This window comes from Salmo trutta, chromosome 40 (assembly GCF_901001165.1).
Source record: "Salmo trutta chromosome 40, fSalTru1.1, whole genome shotgun sequence".
Lineage (NCBI taxonomy): Eukaryota > Metazoa > Chordata > Actinopteri > Salmoniformes > Salmonidae > Salmo > Salmo trutta.
This window is the reverse complement of record NC_042996.1, coordinates 8084049-8108159: the sequence shown is the minus strand read 5'-3', so window position 1 is coordinate 8108159 and position 24111 is coordinate 8084049. Positions and strand designations below refer to the sequence as shown.

The following is a 24111-nucleotide window of genomic DNA, read 5'->3' as shown; positions in this document are numbered from 1 at the left end:
TATAATTTAAAAAGAGAGTCAATTAACAAGGTCAAGAAGGTGCTTCTACATCTGCATTGCTTGCTGTTTGGGGTTTTAGGCTGGGTTTCTGTACAACACTTTGTGACATCTGCTGATGTAAAAAGGGCTTTACAAATACATTTGATTAATTGATTGAACCAAACCAAGACAAAAACACAAAGGATGGAACAGGGTCGAGGGGAAGCACTACAACAGTGTAAGTGGATCTAGAACTGTCAATCACTGTCAATCACATCAATCATCCAAATTCCATCTCCTGGTTTTTCTCATGTAACAAAACAACAACTCTTCAATACTAACTCTAACCCCCCTCTCAGGAACTTTAGTTTTGTTCTTTATTTTATCAAGTTAGAAATTATACTACAAACAAAAATGTATTTCATTTATTATTGTAATCTTTAAAACATAGGCCCCAGCCCTCCCCAATAGTAAAGCTGGAATCAAACATTGTAGATAAAGAGCGACTTCGCAGAGGGACTTCTAAATGAAGTGTCAACTCCCTTCATCCAGGTCACAATTATAAGCAAATCAACATTCTCCAGCTTTCCCAAGTGATCTGTCTTAGATTTCCTTCCTATTTTCATTGGCCCCCTTGTGCATAGAGCACTGGCTCTATACACTCACTGGACTCTACCCACACATACTACACTGATACTCCAACACACACACACACACACACATACTGACGCCACACACTCAGACACACTTTCACACTCTTTGCATACACTGCTGCTACTCTGTTTATTATCTATCCTGATTGCCTAGCCACTTTTGATGAAATGTATGCATTCACTACTGTAAGTCACTCTGGATAAGAGTGTCTGCTAAATGACTTAAATGTAAATGTTTTACCCCTACCTACATATACATATTACCTCAATTACCTCGTACCCCTGCACAATGAGTCGGTACAGGTACTCCTTGTATATAGCCTCGTTATTTCATTGTGTTACTGTTTCCTTAATTTTTATTTTATTTTTACTACTTTTTAACTACGTATTGTTGGGAAGGGGCTCGTAAGTAGCACAGTAAAGCCTACACCTGTTGTATTCGGGCACATTTGACAAATACAATTTGATTTGAAATACACTTTATTCTATGACGTTCAGTCAACACAGAGCCACAGACGATCCACAACCAGGACCAACCCAAAACCCAGCACAGAGGTCCTCAGTGAATGTGGTCTGGACTCTGTGGAGGAGGGTCATTGTATCTGAGACGCTGTAGAAGGCCAGAGTCCCTGCCCTGCTGTCCAGATACACTCCTACTCTGGTGGAGCAGGGGACAGGGATATCAGTCCTATTCTTATTGTGCCAATAGGAACAACTCGAGTTACGACACACCAAACTCCAGGACTGATCATTGGAACCAAAACAACATTCCAATCCGCCTTTCCTGCTGATGCTTCTGTATGTGATGGCTACCTCACATTCTCCCCTCCTATCTACCTCACAGTAGTGGGTTCCAGACAGATCCTCTTTACACAACACCTGGTAGTGGTCTGTGAATCTGTCTGGATGGTCAGAATAAGGCAGAGCCTTGTCACTCCATGACACTTCTCTATTGCACTCAGACAGACACAGGTGTTGATACGCCGAGTTGGGATCCAACGTGAGATGGCAGTAGTCTAAGAAAGTGAAAACAATTAAATGAAGGTGAAATATGCATTCGTGATAAGGTCTCTGTGTGTGTGTGTGTGTGTGTGTGTGTGTGTGTGTGTGTGTGTGTGTGTGTGTGTGTGTGTGTGTGTGTGTGTGTGTGTGTGTGTGTGTGTGTGTGTGTGTGTGTGTGTGTGTGTGTGTGTGTGTGTGTGACGGTATTACTTACTCTCCAAGAACTCCACTCTGGTCTTGGGCTCATGATGAAAATGTACTTCAGCGGCAGCCGTTACTATATAGGGTAGGGAGATATATTGATTAATGAATGTTTAATTAAGAAGCATTCAACACAAATATATTCAAAATTAAACCAAGATTAAATACTCATTTATTGTGCGTGTGTATTACTCACATTCTGGTCTTGGGCTGAGGACACAGACTTCGGAGACAGCCATTACTATACAGGATAGGCAGACAAATGGATGTATTCATTTATAATCAAGAAGCATTTAACAGAAAGTTAACCAAATATTTTATCTTCTCTATATCTGTAACACTTACCTTTTCCAGGTATCTGCACCATTTCCTCCTTCAATACATCCTCCAGCCGCTCCATCATTCCAGAGATGGAGCTCTTCACTTCCTCAAAGGAGAAGTGTTGGTTGGCAGTGATATAGGGTAAGAGCTCAGATCCAGGAGCCACACAAAGAGACTGGAAAGTCTACAGCGAGAGAGAGGAAGAATAGACAATAAGAAAATATGCAGAATTCTGGAGCTCAGAGGTTATATGTTGTGTAGAAGTAAGGAATCCTGGGTCATGTTCGATGGGCACAAACGGGGAACATATTATGAAACAAAAATAAACATTCTTATTGAACAAGCTCGGATAGTTTCGTGCCTAGCTCTGAACACCACCCTGCCACTGTGGATAGAAAGACGTCACCTTGAGGAAATGAATGTTATCCTCTGTTTGTGCGAGCTGCTCCAGATCCTTGTCTCTCCTCTTCAGCTCAGCTATCTCCTGCTCCAGTCGCTCCAGGAGTCCTTCAGCCTGGCTTACTGACGCCCTCTGGTGGGCGCTGATCAGCTCCTTCACCTCACAGCGCCTTCTCTCAATGGAGCGGATCAGCTCAGCAAAGACCAGCTCACAGTACTCCACTGCTGCCTGTGTAGAAAGCTGAAACAAGAGAAGAAGAGAGAAGGATGGGGGCCATTTTAACCAGCACATTCACTCTGCTCTCACCTAGACCCATAGAGATAGATAGCACACTCTTCTTTGCATCTGTGTCATTATAGTGTCTGTGACAGCATGGGCAGGGCAATTGAGTCAGTCTCCATTTTGAAGTAGTACATTTTCTTCCTCACAATTGGCTAATCCCTCCTGATGACCCAGTTGGACATGACTCCAACAAAGTCACCAGGAGGGATCAGCCAATGAAGTTGGAAGTCCCACCCAGTTAACTACATTAAAATGATGGAAGCCCTCTAGGTCTGCCCACGCTAATTCGGCCTTTTGGCCACTAGAGGCCTTTATCATTCTCTATGCCTAGACCCCAGACAATCTGTCTGTTCCCTATAGTGTGTCCCGGTGGTATTAGGCTCCTCCCTGGTTTTAGTTTAGGAATAGTACGTAACTTTCTGCAAAATAAATGTACATACTCTAAATGGTTAATAAATACTCACTGAAAGGGACATCACCGCCTGTCTTATGTCCTGCATCTCCTTCTCTCTCACACAGATTCTCAGCCCGACTTGCTGCCGTTTCTCTCTCAACTGCCCCTGTAGAGAATAACATTTTCAAGTTATGTTTTTGAGTGGGGAAATAGTTATTGAACTACACTTGTCATATGGCAACAAAATTATTATGCTAAACAAATCCCTTAGACTAATTTAACTGATAAATGAGTGCCTTCAAGACAAAAAGGTTACGATAGTTCAGAGTTCATGCCTCTGCAGTGTATGTAAATGAGTGACCTTTGACTTTTGAGGATACGGTCTGGATGTTATCTGGCCCGTCCTGCTGTTTACTGTAATCTACTCCATCCTTTGTTTGTTTGAAAGTGATTTTGTTGTGCCAGCCTATTTTGTCTAACAGAGTTGGTTTTTGACTCTATCATCAGTCAATTTGAAAGCAGAATAGAGAATTTACAAATAAGAACCTAATTGTGGATTATGTGATACTGAACCCAGAGTGTGTGTCACTGGAACAACTCAACTTTGGAGTTGGCTGGAATTTCCTGCTCTTCCAGTTTCTGGCAAAACAGTCAGCAATAACGAAGCTGATCTCTAAATATAATACATTATAGATGCCAGTATTATGTTGCAGATCCTTAGGCCTACCTGTTTCTCAGTCCTCTCTGCTGCTGCGGCTGAGTCATCATGATCATACTTTACATCTTCAGGTCCAGGGAAACAAGAAGCAGAGGGAGCCGTTTTGAAATCTGTCTTCAATTTCTCTACCAACTCAGCCAGCAGAATGTTTCTGTTCAGAGCAGGTCTTGGGGTGAAGGTCTGTCGGCACTGGGGGCAGCTGTGAATTCCCTTTTGGTCATCAAGACTCCAATATCCCTTGATACAGCCTTTACAGTAGCTGTGTCCACAGGGAATAGTCACTGGATCCTTCAGTAGATCCAGGCAGATCGAACAATTGATCGAGTCCATGTCCTCGACTATTCTGGTGCACACACCAACCAACTGAGTCCCAAGTGGTGAATGCTGAGGAGTCGAAGAGAAGGGCTATCACATGCGCTGCTGTTACGTGAGAAGTGTTCACACTTCCTGTTTGGGTTGTTGTTTGGGTTGGGTTGGGTCGTGGGTAATCTCGGAAAACCCAGATTTGTGTCCGCTATGACGGAACATTGAGGGGGTTCGATTCATCTTGTCCGGGCGCCCGTGTAGGCGTGTTTTGCATCGGCTGAAAATGTATTGCATTCGATTTGGAACTGGGCTGCCTTCCGTGTGTGAACCGGGTGCCCCGATCAAAGGCCAGGGCGAAATCGGCTCAAAACAAAAGTGACGTAGACCTTATTAAGCACGTATAGTAGTTAACTAGGATTATGTGTTTACCCATGTAAAATGGATTACTTTTGATAAAAAACGCGTTATGTGCATGCCATCCCAATGAAAACTAGTTAGAGAATTCTAACATTTTATGGATAAGATTATGTTTGTGGACGATGCCTTGTTGACAAAAGACCGAGTGGTGGAGATTACTATTCAATTCGAGAAGGGAGCGCCTCCCTCCCCGTTTTCGCCCAATGACGTGACTGGTTTATGCCCGGTGCTCCGCGTTTCAGCATAATCGAATCTGCCCATTGGTAACATTGTGGCAGGCAACCCGTCTGTCTAGAGTAGTTCGTGAGTGTCTTTGCCGTTGTCATGTAGGTATAGGCCAGAGGTTCATCCACCTCTGGCCTGCTCGCCTCCCTACCTCTGAGGAAGCAAAGTTCCCGCTCAGCCCAGTCCAAACTGTTCGCTGCTCTGGCACCCCAATGGTGGAACAAGCTCCCTCACGATGCCAGGACAGCGGAGTCAATCACCACCTTCCGGAGACACCTGAAACCCCACCTCTTTAAGGAATACCTGGGATAGGATAAAGTAATCCTTCTAACCCCCCCCCCCCCCCCCCCCCCCCCCCCCCCCTTAAAAGATTTAGATGCACTATTGTAAAGTGGTTGTTCCACTGGATATTATAGGTGAATGCACCAATTTGTAAGTCGCTCTGGATAAGAGCGTCTGCTAAATGACTTAAATGTAAATGTATAGCGCGAAGCACTGATTTGTCACTTACATCCACTCAATGACAATCATGGAAAACATAAGTAGTCTGGCTAAGAGCCAAAAATAGACACGAGAAGCCATCTATGGGCCTAAATGGATCTGACGTTTGCCGGGATGACATACAAGCGCAGCCGATCAACGTTCCAGCGCGCAAAGAGATGCAGTTGAAAGGTGGGACTGGGAGGTGACCGGGCGGATAAAGTGACGCGTCTTTGCTGTCAAGACTAGCACCACAAGATAACCATTCAACCTTCATGATAAAACCCTAATTATATTTTATTTTATGCAAAGTAATAAAACAGTGTAGTAACAAAACGATTCAACACCTACCTACCCATGCAGTTCCCAAGTAATCTCGAGTGCAATGTGTAGGCTAACAAATATGTATATACATATATCAACTTCAGATTGATCAAATATTTTGTGGCTTTTATGCATTTTTATCAGCACTCTGTCACCCTCTAGTTTATAGTGATTATTTGCATTACAGAGATATCACACCAGGGGTGCGTTCAGCAGGACTCAACATTTTGTTACATTCAGATAGAAATCTGCTATGTAGAACAAACATGCCCTTTGGCATGTAGAATAAGAAACCATGTCTATCTGCGATGTTCGTGGCTCTGTTTTTGATTGATTGACCCCCCAAAAACCCATGATTGTGGACATGTAGTAATTTAATATAGTTTACTAACCCCAACTATGTTAACATCAAAACGATATTTTACAACTTCAGTTATGACATTCATTAGACTAAGATACAGTACATCATGTTATCCTTATCTTGTCTTCCACTTCTATGCTGATTCATTTTATTCCTCCATTTTTTTTTACTCAAAATCCTTCCTTCAAATGGAATTCAAGTCATTGCTGATCCTCCATCAGTTTTGTTTTTCATCATTGTTTTTCCCCATCGTAGACAACTTGGTCTGCTACCAAGAGCTTTCAGCAATTGTTGTTACTGGAACACACACACACACACACACACACACACACACACACACACACACACACACACACACACACACACACACACACACACACACACACACACACACAGGAAAAGTCAACATACAAAACAAGTATTTTATAAAGCAGTGAATTGAGTCATCCAAGTCCATACAGAAGAGAAACTACACTATTGCCTCAATCAGCACAATGCTTTGTGATCCTCTGCTTAGTCCCGGATTTAATGTACAGCCTTTGATGTCCTGCTGTTGACGAAGTCTGCTTTCCTATATCCAGCCTACCAAATGATGAGAGGAAAAGCAACACAGATGAATTAACTATTTTCACCACACCAAATGTTTCTTATCCTTTGAGGTTATACTGTATAGGGGCCTTACCTTCCTATAGGCCCTGTGGAGCTCCGAGTGGCTCCACATGCTGTGTAGTAGGATGCAGGCTGCCTGGCCAGCCCTGGTGGGACCAAACCTAAAGGCACACAAGGTTACTGTCATTGGACATTAAAGGAACAGCATAAAGCAAGGAGAAGAGGTTTAACAGATTCAAATAAATTCCCTCCAATCCAACTCATAATGTTCAGGAATAACACAGTGCATTTTAAGGCCATCTGCAGTCTTTGCATAGCATCAACCAACAGTGCCACATCGACCGCGTATTCGGGCATCAGATTACCATGTACAGTATACCATGATGTGGTTAGTTGACATGTTAAATCCAGGCAAATTAGTCAGCCTGGTCTTCAGAAGCTACCCACTGACCTGTTGTCCTTTGCGCTGATGTTGATGATCTTGGGCAGCGCCCCGTGGTTGACGATGGCCCTGACGTGCTGCGTCTCATCCTGGCTCAGGTTGATGAGGATGTGGCACAGGGACACAGTCACCTCTGTAGGCAGGTCTGTGCTCGTGTCCGAGTTGGGTAACATGACCACCAGCTGTGGCAACAACTGTTTGACTACAGAGAGAGTGGAACGCTTCGTGAGAGATTGATTTTCTACAGTGGCAGGTTTTTATGCTTCTGTGCTTTTACATACACTTACAAGTCCAAGGGAAAATACATTGTGGGACTTATGTAGGGCTAGAACATTGCGGTTGATGAGTCAATTCCCAGCTCACCGATGTGAGCGTGAAGCTCTCTGTAGCGTGAGATGTTACACAGCAGGGATACAGCAGTCTTCTTCACATCCATCCCTCCTTCCTGGAGCATCTTCATGGCCTGGAGTAGACCATTCTCCCGCTGTACTATGGTGTGGGCGATGGCCTGGGATACCTGCCCAAACAGAGCCATGAGCCCAACGTTATCACCAAGTGACAGTCAATATAGTAATGCACAATATAGTAGTCAGATCAATGTAATACTTACTATACAGTCAAGTCATTACAATATAATAGACGTGTGGCTGTATTGTAGTTATTCCAATCAAACCCATGGGCAAATCAATTCCACACTCCCAGAACAGTACATAGCCCATAGAAATAGGATCATAGATCTGTGATATAGCCATACCAGGCCGTTCCCAGCTGTGATGTTCTGTAGGGCTCCGATGGCAGCCTCCTGGGTGTAGGGACAGATGCTGCGGGCCATGATTGACAGGTACATGCGCACTGTGATGGCGCTCCACAGCCACTCTATCCCACAGGGACTACCCTTCTCCTCCATCAGAGGGCGCTTTGGTTCAAGACGCTACAGGACCAAAACAACCAGAAAACAAAAAGCCCTTTAATTCAAAGTTAACTCCCAGATACCAGGTTTCACATTCAATTTCAATGAATGTGTATAAGACTTTTAACAAATACATTTGTCAAAGAAAACCGGGCTTAAAGAGTTAGTTCAAAATGTATGCTTTACCACTTACCAAGGCAGCTTATCCATAACATAGGCATTGCCAATTTACTTTAGTGGTAATAACTTATTTATAACCAGATAGAAACAGTTCATGTCAAGTACATAAGGGCAACAAAGATGATAACAGCCACGAAATAGAGGTCATGGGAGCCTACCTGGATGATTTTGGCACTGCGGGAGCCGAAACAGCCGGGGGTCTTGGTCTTTGGAGCCAGGTTGAGTCGAGACTCATGGAGCTCGCTGGCGTACTTCTGTGGAAGCTCCACCTGGTAGGAGAGGTTGTGCAGGATGCACACACAGTTCTCTGTGGACTGTGGGAGGAAAGAAGTGGTTCTGTTCAGGGGACTATGATTTTAAGATTAAACATTCTGCAGATGTCTTTTGCAAAAATAATTCTTGGAGAACAGAGCTGGTTCATGATGTTCTCAATATTTAACAATAAAGGAGAGATGAATAAGTTGTTCTAGAGACATAAATTAATCAAATATAGGCAAAAACAGTCTTATTTAATTTCCCTGTGTCAATATTTATTCTACGTACAAATGTTTAGTAATGCTTGTACAAAAATAAACAAGTGAACACTTTGCACAAAAGCTTAGTAAATGTTACTTTAGTCATTCACATGCAGTACCTTGTCATCAGGCTTGTAGTCAGCTATGGTCCCGCGGATGTAGTATACCAGTGAGTCAATAAGGTTCTTACACTGCCGCATGGCTTCTCTCCCTTCTGGACCAGCCGAGCTTATGTTTCTGACAACAACAATGACAGGTTGTCATTATCGCCACTAGGCAACAACAAAAGCATTTTTTACATTCCAGACATTGGCCAAACTGGCTAAATATCTATCCTAGCTGTTGGCCGGATGAGCCAAATGTTTATGTAGCAGAGAGATATTTGGTGTACTTTAAAAAAGTTTTCTGTTGTCTGCAGAAAAAGCCATTAGAATAGGTCATTGTAATAAAATGTCTATGTGTTGAGACATAGCAACATGTATTCCAAGCACAAAGGAAACATAAGAAAAAGAGTAACATGAAAATCTTTCACTTTAATTTCAACCACTTCCTTTTAGATGAAGTCAAGCAAAAACACATGACAGTTGCCTCAATACATGTGACCAAATTGTCATTATTTATTCCTAAAAATTCTGCAGCCTTTTTGTTAACGTCAAGCCAAATACAGTAACATTAGTGATGACCCAAGGTTATGGCTGTGAGTTGGAGTGTTATGTGTTTTCGTTTTAAATCATGCCAAGACTGAGGAATTCCTCAGCGTTACACAAGTCAATGGTTGCCAGGGCTTGATAGCACCAGCCAATATGGATTCAGAGGTTTCAATTCTACTAGAGCCACTAAGTGGGAGAGGGCTCCATTAATAATTTAGTCCCGGACTGTTTTCAGTTGTATCGGTTGCTAGGCAAAAGCAAAACACTCCTTGTTAAACCATGTTGTTTTTGTCAGGTGGTATATCTGTGCCAAACCAAATCAATGGATATTGTTTCCAGCGCATTGCTGCTCCATCGAGGTGATGCTGCCGAGGCAGAAGTCATCATGCCTGTTTTGCCAGGTAGAAAGGAGTAACATAAGCTCGGCTGGCCTTTGAGGAACCTCACAGTTCTCACTCATGGCGAGGAGGCTGTCAGAGATAAATATAATATGCTTGACAAAGCCTTGTGAGATGTAACACTGTGGTGAGAGATGGATTGCACATGAACCGCCTGGGTCACTGTATAATAATCAGTGCCTTCAGAGAGTATTCACACCCCTTGACTCTTTCCACATTTTGTTGAGTTAGACTAAATTTAAAATGAATTCAATTGAGATTGTGTCACTGATCTACAGACAATAACCTGTAATGTTAAAGTGGAATTCTGTTTTTAGCAATGTTTATAAATGAATTCAAAATGAAAAGCTGAAATGTCAATAAGTATAAGAGTCAATACGTATTCAACCCTTTTACGGCAAGCCTAAATAAGTTCAAGAGTACAAATGTGCTTAAGTCACATAATAAAGTAGCATGGACTCACTGTGTGCAATAATATTGATTAACGTGGTTTTTGAATGACTACACCTTCTCTGTACCCCACACATACAATTATCTGTGTGGTCCCGCAGTTGAACAGAGAATTTCAAAGATTGAACGAAAAAGACCAGGAAGGTTGTTTTTTGTTGCCAATGCCTCGCGAAGAGTACCTATTGGTAGATGGGTAAAAAAGACATTGAATATCACTTTGAGCATGTTGAAGTTATTAATTACACTTTGGATGGTGTATCAATACACCCAGTCACTACAAAGATACAGACAATGTTCCTAACTCAGTTCCCAGAGAGGAAGGAAACCGCTCAGGGCACTAAAGTAAAACTGCAAAAAATGTGGCAAAGAAATGAACTTTTTGTCCTGAATACAAAGAGTTATGTTCGGGGCAAATCAAACACTCTCCGAGTACCTCTATTCATATTTTCAAACATGGTGGTGGCTGCATCATCTTATGTGTATGCTTGTCATTGGCAAGAATTAGGGAGTTTTTTAGGAAAAAAAATAAATGAAATAGAGCTAAGCAAAATCCTAGAGGGAAAACTTCGTTCAGTCAGGTTTCCAACAGACCCGGAGACTGAATAAACTAAGTTTGAGCCTATTCCTGGAAACATTGAACCACTGTAGTTTACATCAATTATAATTTCTAAAGTGGAAGTTGGAAAAGTTATATTTGAGTGTTTCAGTGAATGGTTAGTGAGGGAGGCCCTGCTCTCTCGCTTCCCCAGTTGTTTAGTTAATTTTCATTCCAATCTCCTTTGCATTAGCGTAGCCTCTCCTGTAGCCTGTCAACTATGTGTCTGTCTATCCCTGTTCTCTCTTCTCTGCACAGGCCATACAAACGCTTCACACCACGTGGCCGCTGCCACTCTAACCTGGTGGTCCCAGCGTGCTTGACCCACGTGGAGTTCCAGGTCTCCGGCAGCCTCTGGAACTGCCGGTCTGCGGCCAACAAGGCAGAGTTCATCTCAGCCTATGCTACCCTCCAGTCCCTCGACTTCTTGGCGCTGACGGAAACATGGATTACCACAGAAAACACTGCTACTCCTACTGCTCTCTCCTCGTCTGACCACGTGTTCTCGCATACCCCGAGAGCATCTGGTCAGCAGGGTGGTGGCACTGGAATCCTCATCTCTCCCAAGTGGACATTCTCTCTTTCTCCCCTGACCTATCTGTCTATCTCCTCCTTTGAATTCCATGCTGTCACAGTCACTAGCCCATTCAAGCTTAACATGCTTATCATTTATCGCCCTCCAGGTTCCCTTGGAGAGTTCATCAATGAGCTTGACGCCTTGATAAGTTCCTTTCCCGAGGATGGCTCACAGTTCTGGGTGACTTTAACCTCCCTACGTCTACCTTTGACTCATTTCTCTCTGCCTCCTTCTTTCCACTCCTCTCCTCTTTTGACCTCACCCTCTTACCACCCCCCCTACTCACAAGGCAGGCAATACGCTTGACCTCATCTTTACTAGATGCTGTTTTCTACTAATCTCACTGAAACTCCCCTCCAAGTCTCCGACCACTACCTTGTATCCTTTTCCCTCTCCTCCGACACTACTCAGATGGTCTCTCTCTCTCTCATCTCCTGATTCTGCCTCCTCAACCCTCCTCTCCTCCCTTTCTGCATCCTTTGACTCTCTATGTCCCCTATCCTCCCGGCCGGCTCAGTCCTCCCCTCCCGCTCCGTGGCTTGACGACTCATTGCGAGCTCACAGAACAGGGCTCCGGGCAGCCGAGCGGAAACGGAGGAAAACTAGCCTCCCTGCGGACCTGGCATCTTTTCACTCCCTCCTCTCTACATTTTCTTCCTCTGTTTCTGCTGCTAAAGCCACTTTCTACCACTCTAAATTCCAAGCATCTGCCTCTAACCCTAGGAAGCTCTTTGCCACCTTCTCCTCCCTCCTGAATCCTCCTCCCCCCTCTCTGCAGATGACTTCGTCAACCATTTTGTAAAGAAGGTTGACGACATCCGATCCTCGTTTGTTAAGTCAAACGACACCGCTGGTCCTGCTCACATTGCCCTACCCTATGCTTTGACCTCTTTCTCCCCTCTCTCTCCAGATGAAATCTTGCGACTTGTGACGGCCGGCCGCCCAACAACCTGCCCGCTTGACCCTATCCCCTCCTCTCTTCTCCAGACCATTTCCAGTTACCTTCTCCCTTACCTCACCCCGCTCATCAACTCATCCTTGACCGCTGGCTACGTCCCTTCCGTCTTCAAGAGAGCGAGAGTTGCACCCCTTCTCAAAAAACCTACACTCGATCCCTCCGATGTCAACTACAGACCGGTATCCCTTCTTTCTTTTCTCTCAAAAACTCTCGAGCGTGCCGTCCTTGGCCAGCTCTCTTGCTATCTCTCTCAAAATGACCTTCTTGATCCAAATCAGTCAGGTTTCAAGACTGGTCATTCAACTGAGACTGCTCTTCTCTGTGTCACGGAGGCTCTCCGCACTGCTAAAGCTAACTCTCTCTCCTCTGCGCTCATCCTTCTAGACCTATCTGCTGCCTTTGATACTGTGAACCATCAGATCCTCCTCTCCACCCTCTCTAAGTTGGGCATCTCCGGCGCGGCTCACTCTTGGATTGCGTCCTACCTGACAGGTCGCTCCTACCAGGTGGCGTGGCGAGAATCCATCTCCGCACCACGTGTTCTCACCACTGGTGTCCCCCAGGGCTCAGTTCTAGGCCCACTCCTATTCTCGCTATACACCAAGTCACTTGGCTCTGTCATATCCTCACATGGTCTCTCCTATCATTGCTACGCAGACGACACACAATTAATCTTCTCCTTTCCCCCTTCTGATAACCAGGTGGCGAATCGCATCTCTGCATGTCTGGCAGACATATCAGTGTGGATGACGGATCACCACCTCAAGCTGAACCTCGGCAAGACGGAGCTGCTCTTCCTCCCGGGGAAGGACTGCCCGTTCCATGATCTCGCCATCACGGTTGACAACTCCATTGTGTCCTCCTCCCAGAGTGCTAAGAGCCTTGGCGTGACCCTGGACAACACCCTGTCGTTCTGCGCTAACATCAAGGCAGTGACCCGATCCTGTAGGTTCATGCTCTACAACATTCGCAGAGTACGACCCTGCCTTACACAGGAAGCGGCACAGGTCCTAATCCAGGCACTTGTCATCTCCCGTCTGGATTACTGCAACTCGCTGTTGGCGGGGCTCCCTGCCTGTGCCATTAAACCCCTACAACTCATCCAGAATGCCGCAGCCCGTCTGGTGTTCAACCTTCCCAAGTTCTCTCACGTCACCCCGCTCCTCCGCACACTCCACTGGCTTCCAGTTGAAGCTCGCATCTGCTACAAGACCATGGTGCTTGCCTACGGAGCTGTGAGGGGAACGGCACCTCCGTACCTTCAGGCTCTGATCAGTCCCTACACCCAAACAAGGGCACTGCGTTCATCCACCTCTGGCCTGCTGGCCCCCCTACGTCTGCGGAAGCACAGTTCCCACTCAGCCCAGTCAAAACTGTTCGCTGCTCTGGCACCCCAATGGTGGAACAAGCGACGCCAGGACAGCGGAGCCAATCACCACCTTCCGGAGACACCTGAAACCCCACCTCTAAGGAATACCTGGGATAGGATAAAGTAATCCTTCTAACCCCCCCAAAACAATATTAAATGTTCTTGAGTGGCCTAGTTACAGTTTCGACTTAAAATCGTCTTGAAAATCTAAGGCGAGACTAGAAGATGGCTGTCTAGCAATCATCAACAACCAATTTGACAGAGCTTGAATAATTTTTTTCATTAATAGGTAGGCAAATATTGTACAATGCAGGTGTGCAAAGCTCTTAAGAGACTTACAGAGAAAGACGCACAGCCAAAGGTGATTCTAGCATGTATTGACTCAGGGGGTTGAATACTTATCTAATCAAGATATATTAGTGTTTTATAGTGCAATATTATATATTTTTTTTATCTTCCACTTTGAAAGAGTATTGTGTAGATTGTTGAATAAAAAAAAATAAGACATCCATTTTAATCCCACTTTCTAACAACAAAATGTGGAAAAAGTCAAGGGGTGTGAATACCTTCTGAAGGCACTGTATACCATTTAGCAGAAGCTTTTAACCATAGTGACTTACAGTCATGCATGCATACATACATTTTACATACGGATGGACCCGGGAATCGAACCTACTGTCCTGGCTTGGAAAAAACGCCAGCTCTACCAACTAAGCTACAGAGGACCATCAATCAAGAAATTATTTCATGATCATTCCAAACATAACTACTATACCCCTTTCTGCATCCCACTGCCGAGTGTCTATCCCAGGCTTCCCTGAGATGGATCCCTAGAAATACTTGACCACAGATACTACATAAGTCAGTGCCAAACACACAAATGGCCAATAAACGCCTTTGTCCAGACCAGACGACCTACCGGAGGCAGCCAGTGGCGTTGTAAAAGGTGTCTGGGTCAGCCAGCATGCCGTCTTTGGGGTTCTCCCCCTCAGACAGGCCTGAGCAGGGCACCAGCACAGAAGTGGTCAGGATCTCCAGGGCCTCTTTGGAGAGATGCTCCTTCAGCAGGTCATGGGAGGATAAGTTCCACAACAGCCCTGTGGAACATGTGTCATTCTTAGGTTACACCTGTGTCATTACCTTTTTACCATGTAAGTTCATGTCAATCACATATTCACAAAGTGTCTCAGATCAGCACTCAGATTAGGAGTGCTGATCTAGGATCAGCCCCCCCATTCATTGTGATTTAAAAGGCTAAACTGATCCTAGATCAGCTCTCCTGCTCCAAGGCACTTTGTGAATACGTGCCCTGGTCATTGATAAAGTTCTACGACGATTTCTTTCAGATCTACATGAGCAGGTGCTCAAACTAACCAGTGATCTGCCGCCGGGTCGCTATGTTGCGACTTCTCCTGAGCAGACGCAGTACAGGGGCCACGCCCTCGTTGTCCTTCACCTCCATCTTGTTCTCGCTGCTCTCGAAGACGATGTTTCGGAGCGCCCCTGTCGCTATGCGCTCCAGCTCCTCGCTGTCGCTCTGCAGCAGTTTGATCAGCTTGGGTATACCGTGGAGGTAGAACACCTGGGGACAGACAGGCAGAGATCTTCATCTACCCTTGTTTCCTATGAAGAGTGAGCTCAACATGAATTTTTCATGTGAATCACCCCCATAATCTCAACATAAATTAAAGGGAAAATACCCCTTCCAATCCAATTATTTGAAAATGGCACATACTGTATAGTCAACATCAGCTGTATTGTTGGCCTACAGCCTGGAAGCCTTTAACCTTAATTGAGCGGCCAAGTCAACAGTAGTAGAGATGGGCCCCAGCTCACCATCTTCTTAGCATCAGCGCTGTTGAAACATTGGTTTTGAATAAAGCTGGCAGCAGTGATCTGTATCTCCTCATTGTCTTGGCCCAGCAGGTTCACTGCCCGCTCCAATGTCAGCTCAGGCACTTTGTTCTCCGGCTTCCTGTGTATGGGAGAGAGCAATGAAGAGGAACTTCCTGTCAATGATAAACACACACACACACTTTATCAATCCCAAAGGCTGATTCATCCAATTTCTCACCCTCAGAACACACTCTCCATTGTATTCATTTATATACACCTACAACAAAATCTGTAAATCATTGACCTGAAACGACAGATAAGCAACTGAACCACCGCTAATTCTCTGGAAGACTCTTTTACAATAGCTTTAGTGCCAGTCTAGACAAGCCACCGAAGTCTGGAACAAACAGGACCCTGAACGGCCATAAAACTGCTAAATAGCTAGATACATAGTTAACCAAATAGCTACCTAGACTGCATTGACCCTTTTTGCTGCTGTTTATCATCTATCCTAGTCACTTTATTCCTAGTTATACAGTATGTACATATCTACCTCAATTACCTCGTACCGCTGCAAATCAATTCGGTACTGGTACCTCAAGTATATAGCCAAGTTATCCTTGCTCATTGTGCATTTATTATTACTTGTTATTACTTTCTATTATTTCTCTATTTTCTTTCTCTCTGCATTGTTGGGAAGTGCCCGTAAGTAAGCATTTCACTGTTAGTCTACACCTGTTGTTTACAAAGCATGTGACAAATAACATTAGATTTGAGTTGTTGAGAACTAAATTAATTGCCAGATGTAATCAACTACAGGTTTGTGTAGAACACATAAGCCGTCTTACAGCGCAGTGACTTCATTCACGTATATCTGCTGGATCTCTGGCTCCACTGCCTCCCTCTTCTGGGACATGTCCACCTCCATGCTGACCAGCGAGGCCGGGTACGAGCGAGGCCATTTGGCTCCCACATGCTCCTGGCTCTCCCTCCCCACCTGGCCAAGCCAGGCCAGGCCCTCTGCTCTCTGGGTAGCATTGAATGATCCGTAGCCTGTTTGTCTCCTTGCCCCCCTTTGAACCTCCATCAGGTAGGTGCTGTTGTCGGTGCGAATAGCAGGGCTGCTGCACAGGAATGAGTGGTCTGCAGAGAGGGGCTGAGGACCTCGAGTCTGTCTGAGGGACTGGCCCCAGTGGTAGTTGCCACCTTTAGCCATGGCTTGCGTCCTTGTGCTACGGGCCACTTCCGAATGTGCATAACGTCGCCTCAAGTCTGTCCCGTACGACCGCTCCACTGAAGTAGCCATCATGGGCGGCTGGCTAGGGCCGGGGAGGGTGTAGGTTCCGAAACGGAGTGTCCCGTAAGCCAGATGGGAGCGAGGTAACTCAGGGCTGGTGACTGGGGTCAAATCCACCCTCTTAGATGGACTTCTTATATTCTCCTTCAAAGACGACAGGCTGCTGAAGTCCCTGCCGCCGATCTGGCCCAAAGGTGAGTGTCTCTACATGGAAAGGTGAAAAGCAGTGGTTGCCCCATGTCAGAAGGCTTACAACTGAATCAACCATAGACATGTCTGGTAATAATGCTAAAACATCTGTGTAAAGCTGTTGCATATAATTGGACACAGTTGTGATGACTCAAAGCAACAAAAGGTTTAGGGAAAAAGATCATACAAAATGCTCTCTCTGATGTCTGAATAACCACTGTTGTTTGTATTGTTACATCATCCTGTATTGTGTGTTTTAAAGCCACACTTTAGGTTTCCTTTAGTAATCAAAGGTATTATTCAATAAAACGCAGTTCAATTCAATTGTCTATGTGAGATGATAGAATTTCAACGTTTGGTAGAACAGACAAAGGGGCGATAAATATGTCAAGTGTGCCAGGAGGAAAGGCTTTATATGTCACATTTTTGAGATAGTGTTAGATACCCATCTCTGCCCTATGGGCTTGGGGCTTACAATAGCTGCACATCCCTGAGACTATCCAATTTGTTTTTATTCAAACCATATGGGCGGTACATTCAAAACCAACGCAGCCCTCAGCTTATTTTAGGGGCAATAGATACTCATTGATCTCATTTTCCTGCTGTTTCTTGTGAAGTTCACCTCGGTGACCCACTAAATAGGGAATTCAAGTAAAAAATAAACACTTCAGGTAACCTCCAGACACATTGCACTTGACTGCCATGGAGGGTGAAGCCCCTTGCTCCCGAGTTGAATCACGTAGCTGTTCATTCTAACATTCAGGCTCTCTGATGAACTGAAGCACATGTGACTGTGGATAGTGGGTTGTGTATTATAGGACTGGCCTTACCTTCATGTCAGACAAGGTTCCATCTCTGGAACCGGTGATAACTGATGGCTTTCTGGATAGATGATGACTACCTGAAAGATAAACCACATGTGTTCTGAAGGATCATGCCATCGGCACCAATTCCCTAATTACCATCTGGACTCACACCCTCTCCTATTGGAAAGGTAAATGGGAGGACCACAAATACAGTAGGCTAGACGAGATTGAATATAATAGTTTGCTGACATGATTGCAAACATCATGACAAATACAATGTCACTAAGAATTTGACACCAATGACAAGGCCTGCATGTCCATTTGGTTGCATCTGGTTTCGATCCGTCCTGGAAAACTAGACTTTGCCGAAACATTTTTACCCCCCCCCCCCCCATCTTCAAATTCAAATTCCCTTGGCGATTTCAATAGGCTAATCTTACAGACCTTGTTTATTCGTACAGACTCAAAGAAAAACACATTTTAAACTACTATTTTACCATTGAACGTTGTCTTTTTGCCCTTACGAGCAAGTGTGAGCTGCACTTGTTGCTGAACGCGAAAACTCCGGTCGTTTGAATGAGCCTTTGTATTATCCTCTGGTGGTAATGCCAAACTCGTGTCATCTGCGTCAAGTGTGAATGAGTCGAGTGCAGGTAAAACTGACTTATTCAATTGCGGCGCTTCCATGATTCCGTAGTTCTCCAAACGTGTAATTCCATAAAATAGCCCGCAGATTCATCAAAAGTGTCACTATCGTCCTTTCCCGACCCGTTCATATACAGTGACTCGGTGTGAGTCTGTTCCACTGCAAGTGAGACAGTTGAGTTCATTGTCACTGGGGTGTGGTCTGTATAGTCGACACCTGTAATATCATTTTACAAACAAGGAAGCGAGGACACGCTGGGAAGAATGCCAAAATATTCTCGTTGATAGGCTACAAGGCCAATTCTCTGGGAAATAGCAACCCTTGTAGATCTGGGATGGGCAACTGGCGCCCTTCCCTTTACAGGCCCGCGGATAAGTCTCCGACTCAACCACTTTTTTTTTATTTTTTTAGGAACTGTCAGGGTCTCTATTTACTGTTGATAGTTGGACTAGTAGAACACACAATATGCTATTTCGAAATGTGTTTGTGCATCAGCAGTTTTTCTCTTATGTCAGTTACTGACTGTCACTCACTTAGTTCATGTCAGCAAAACGTTTTTAGAATGGTCAGTCATGGTCGAATTATCGACCGGACCCCATTGATCATCAGATATCATATAAAAAACTGAAAACATGTCTCCTCCACTCTATGGCAACATTTTTAAAAATTGCACGAAATTGTCTGTAAAACTGTAAATGTTTCTCTCTGCTCAACCTGGTCTCAGAGCATTTTGTATTATTCTGTATGTAAATTAGAGACATTCCATTTAGTATGATATGTTATGTTTAGTATGGTATGTATTAATTTGTGCATGCCCATCATCCATTTCGTATATGTTACGAATGATAATTCGTTTGAAACTAATTTGCTAAACTTATGATATGTTACGAATTCCAATTTGTTGTGATTGTTGTTAGCTAGGTGGCTCACGCTAGCTAGGCTAGGGCTTAGCGGAAGAGTTAGCTAACATGCAAAGTAGTTGAAAAGTTGCTAAAGTTATACACCCACCCATCCACCCCGACCAACCACCCTCCTTTTGTTTTTGTCTTAAGTAACCTGTCTTATGTAATTATGCCATACCAAATATAACATATCATACTAATTTGAGTGTCTCAGATTACATTTACTATGTTACATCTAGCCTGAGACCAGGCTGCTCTATTGAAAAAATGAGCAGAATTGCATGAAATTAGTTATACAATTGCAAAATCTTCTCTCTGGCCCATGGCAAAATGTGTAGAATTGCAGGAAATTAACTCAAACTTCAATTTTCTCTTTGCCGTCAAGAGGGAGGCGGGCTGATAAAATGTTTTGCTTGCAAGGTAGGGGGAGGGGCAACTTCACTTAAGACCCCCAAAATGCTAGGGCTGGCATTGACTGCACTTGTGGGTTGGCAAACCAGCGAGCCACTGCGGCCCCTCATGAGTGCCAAATGTATTAATACATTTTTTGGGGGGGCCCCCACCCCCATCAACATTGCCCATCCCTGTTGTAGATCAGTGGTTGCCAACTTTTTTCGGTCACTGTAGCACCAACTGAATTTTGCTGTGCCCGGAGTACCCCTGAAGTACCCCCTCATGCATTCTAACAGTAGGCTATGGTCTCTGAGTATTATCAAGTACCCCCTGTGGATAGGCCAAGTACCCCCAGGGCTCCTAGTACCCCTGATTGGGAACCACTGTTGTAAATTATGCTGAATTTCTGGATGAGGTCTTTTTTTGCCATTGTTTCTATTTACCATCCAATAATTTCTGATATAAAACACCTGTATCACACCTGTCAATTACTAATACCATTTGAATCTCACAACGTCACACTTTATGATTTCTATACCAAGTTGGGTAGTTCTGTGTAATAATCAAGCAAAAGTTTTGTTTATGCCTGAAGAGCAAGCAGGCAGGCATGTACCTGAAAATGAATGTAATGCTCCCAAGCATGTGATGTGTGTGTTGTGTGTCAAGTTGGGTACTGTGACAAATATCAAGAATATTAGTGCAAATGGTTAAAACAAGTATTTTATTAAACTAATGCATATTGACTGTAGCAAGTGTTATAGGCAAGACCATTCACCTCACTGTGTAATGGCTCTCTACATTTTCATTAAAGGAGGTGTTCCCAGTGCAGTACGGTACTAAGTATGACACAGCGCTGCAGATTCTGGTGTGGGAGTTCTTCTCCAGATTGGAGGAGCTGCTGCCGGTGCCCAGCTTTACACAGGTACTGATATGACTGCATCTTCATCCTATCAATTCAAATGTGAAAAATGTTGCGTTTACTGTTATGAATGAATGAACCCCCTTTAATAGATTAATAAATGGACTGAACATCAACACATTTCCAGTGGGTAGGAGCTAGGGCTTGATTTTGTATTGGACTGCATTCTCCTTTTCCATTTGAACTTTAAGTTTGCCTCTCTCACCCTCAGACAGCATCTTGTCTCAGCCTTGCCTTCTCTGACCTGGAGGAGTGTGTTCAGTCTGTCTCTGACCCTGAGCACCTGAAGACACTGCTACAGCATCAAAGACACCTTGTCTCCGTGTCTCACCGTGTCTCACTCCTCTTCAATGGCTGTGCGAAGCTGCAAGATATTGGCGGAAACTGGAATACGCTGCCACACATGTTGATCCAGAGCATCCCAAACATGCTCAATGGGTGACATGTCTGGTGAGTATGCAGGCCATGGAAGAACTGGGCCATTTTCAGCTTCCAGGAATTGAGTACCGATCCTTGCAACATGGGGCTGTGTATTATAATGCTGAAACATGAGATGAATGGCGATAAAATGCAATTTTATTTATTGTCTGTAGCTTATGCCTGCCCATACCCTAACCCAAGGGGGGGCAACGTACTTTAATCCGGCCCGCAAGACATAAAAAAATAAATAATATATATATATATATATATATATATATATATATTCAGTTGAAGTCGGAAGTTTACATACACTTAGGTTGGAGTCATTAAAACAAGTTTTTTAACCACTCCATAAATTTCTTGTTAACAAACTTTAGTTTTGGCAAGTCGGTTAGGACATCTATTTTGTGCATGACACAAGTAATTTTTCCAACAATTGTTTACAGACCGATTATTTCACTTATAATTCACTGTATCACAATTCCAGTGGGTCAGAAGTTTACATACACTAAGTTGACTCTGCCTTTAAACAGCTTGGAAAATCCAGAAAATGATGTCATGACTTTAGAAGCTTCTGATAGGCTAATTGACATCATTTGAGTCAATTGGAATGTACCTATGGATGTATGTCATGGCCTACCTTCAAACTCAGTGCCTCTTTGCTTGACGTCATGGGAAAATCAAAAGAAATCAGCCAAAAATTGTAGACCTCCACAAGTCTGGTTCATCCTTGGGAGCAATATCCAAATGCCTGAAGGTACCACGTTCATCTGTACAAACAATAGTACGCAAGTATAAACACCATGGGACCACACAGCCGTCATACCGCTCAGGAAGGAGACGCGTTCTGTCTCCTAGAGATGAATGTATTTTGGTGCGAAAAGTGCAAATCAATCCCAGAACAACAGCAAAGGACCTTGTGAAGATACTGGAGGAAACAGGTACAAAAGTATCTATATCCACAGTAAAACGAGTCCAATATCGACATAACCTGAAAATCCGCTTAGCAAGGAAAAATCCACTGCTCCAAAATCGCCATAAAAAAGCCAGACTACAGTTTGCAACTGCTCATGGGGACAAAGATCATACTTTTTGGAGAAATGTGCCCTGGTCTGATGAAACAAAAATAGAACTGTTTGGCCATAATGATCATCGTTATGTTTGGAGGAAAAAAGGGGAGGCTTGCAAGCCGAAGAACACCATCCCAACTGTGAAGCACGGGGGTGGCAGCATCATGTTGTAGGGGTGCTTTGCTGCAGGAGGGACTGGTGCACTTCACAAAATAGATGGCATCATGAGGATGGAAAACTATGTGGATATATTGAAGCACCATCTCAGGACATCAGTCAGGAAGTTAAAGCTTGGTCGCAAATGGGTCTTCCAAATGGACAATGACCCCAAGCATACTTCCAAAGTTGTGGAAAAATGGCTTAAGGACAACAAAGTCAAGGTATTGGAGTGGCCATCACAAAGCCCTGACCTCAATCCTATAGAACATTTGTGGGCAGAACTGAAAAAGCTTGTGCGAGCAAGGAGGCCTACAAACCTGACTCAGTTAAACCAGCTCTGTCAGGAGGAATGGACCAAAATTCACCCAACTTATTGTGGGAAGCTTGTGGAAGGCTACCCAAAACATTTGACCCAAGTTCAACAATTTAAAGGGAATGCTACCAAATACTAATTGAGTGTATGTAAACTTCTGACCCACTGGGAATGTGATGAAAGAAATAAAAGCTGAAATATCTAATTTTCTGACATTTAACATTCTTAAAATAAAGTGGTGATCCTAACTGACCTAAAACAGGAAATGTTTACTAGGATTAAATGTCAGGAATTGTGAAAAAACTGAGTTTAAATGTATTTGGCTAAGGTAACCTTCCGACTTCAACTGTATTTATTGTATTATTTTTTACCCTACACAGAGCCGTGTGTCCTCTGAAACACGACCCAGCCAAGCCGCACTGCTTCTTGACACAATGTCCGCTTAACCCTGAAGCACCAATGTGTCGGACGACCATGTCAGCGTGCATGCGCCTGGCCCGCCACAGGAGTCGCTAAAGCACAATGGGACAAGGAAACCTCGGCCTGCCAAACCCTCTCCTGAACCGGATGACACTGAGCCAATTGTGCACCGCCTCATGGGTCTCCCAGTATTGGTCAGCTGTGACACAGCCTGGGATCGAACCCAGATCTGTAGTGACGCCTCAAGCACTGCAATACAGTGTCTTAGACCACTGTGCCAATCGGAAGGCCCCCGAGTGGTGCATTAAATTCTTTGGCAACAGCTCTGGTGGACATTCCTGCAGTCAGCATGCCAATTGCACGCTCCTTCAAAACTTGAGACATCTATGGCATTGTGTTGTGTGACAAAACTGCACATTTTAGAGTGGCCTTTTATTGTCCCCGGCACAAGGTGCACCTGTGTAATGATCATGCTGTTTAATCAGCTTCTTGATATAGCACACCTGTCAGGTGGATGGATTATCTTGACAAAGGAGAAATGGTCACTAACAGGGATGTTAGCTTTTTGTGCGTATAACATTTCTGGGATATTTTTTCGGCTCATGAAACATGGGACCAACACTTTACATGTTGCATTTATATTTTTGTTCAGTGTACATGGTAGTTACATGAGCAGACACCTTACTATAAAGCACTTTGTGATGTATGATGTAAAAAGGGCTTTAGGAAAAACAATCTGATTGACTTTTTTCCAACTTCATTTTCAGTTCATTGGGCTGCAGCCTATCGTTTTTTCAACAACCCTAAAAATATTGAAGGCCAGTATGTCTCATGCACCCCTTCTAAGTGCCCTGGAGCAGTCATCTTGTGTCCGTTTCCATGCAGCATCCTTGTGGACTTCCTGTTCTATACAAACACAAAGTAACATCTGACCGACCCACTAACACCTCCCTCACACACGTACCAAAAGACTGGAGAAACACTGAACAAAATGAGTAGATACAGTACAGACAGGACGGACAGGC

The 24111-nt window shown here is 44.2% G+C and overlaps 2 protein-coding genes across 2 annotated transcripts; both read right to left on the bottom strand.

The window, feature by feature from the left end:
• Positions 1-1094: 1094 nt before the first annotated feature.
• Positions 1095-4639, bottom strand: LOC115180265 (E3 ubiquitin/ISG15 ligase TRIM25). Its single transcript, XM_029742216.1, has 7 exons — positions 3960-4639; positions 3303-3398; positions 2563-2796; positions 2181-2340; positions 2032-2076; positions 1849-1911; positions 1095-1648 (listed from the first exon to the last, which is right to left on the bottom strand). The coding sequence occupies exons 1-7, from the start codon at positions 4278-4280 to the stop codon at positions 1131-1133; spliced, it is 1437 nt and encodes a 478-aa protein (XP_029598076.1). The 5' UTR covers positions 4281-4639; the 3' UTR covers positions 1095-1130.
• A 1015-nt stretch (positions 4640-5654) lies between these two features.
• Positions 5655-18793, bottom strand: LOC115180223 (plakophilin-2). The gene is made up of 13 exons (XM_029742139.1): positions 18342-18793; positions 17869-17939; positions 16401-17053; positions 15553-15691; positions 15091-15298; positions 14636-14813; positions 8839-8956; positions 8363-8518; positions 7869-8045; positions 7478-7631; positions 7124-7316; positions 6746-6833; positions 5655-6645 (listed from the first exon to the last, which is right to left on the bottom strand). Exons 1-13 carry the CDS (start codon positions 18529-18531, stop codon positions 6589-6591), a joined length of 2382 nt encoding a protein of 793 aa, XP_029597999.1. The 5' UTR covers positions 18532-18793; the 3' UTR covers positions 5655-6588.
• Positions 18794-24111: the final 5318 nt, after the last annotated feature.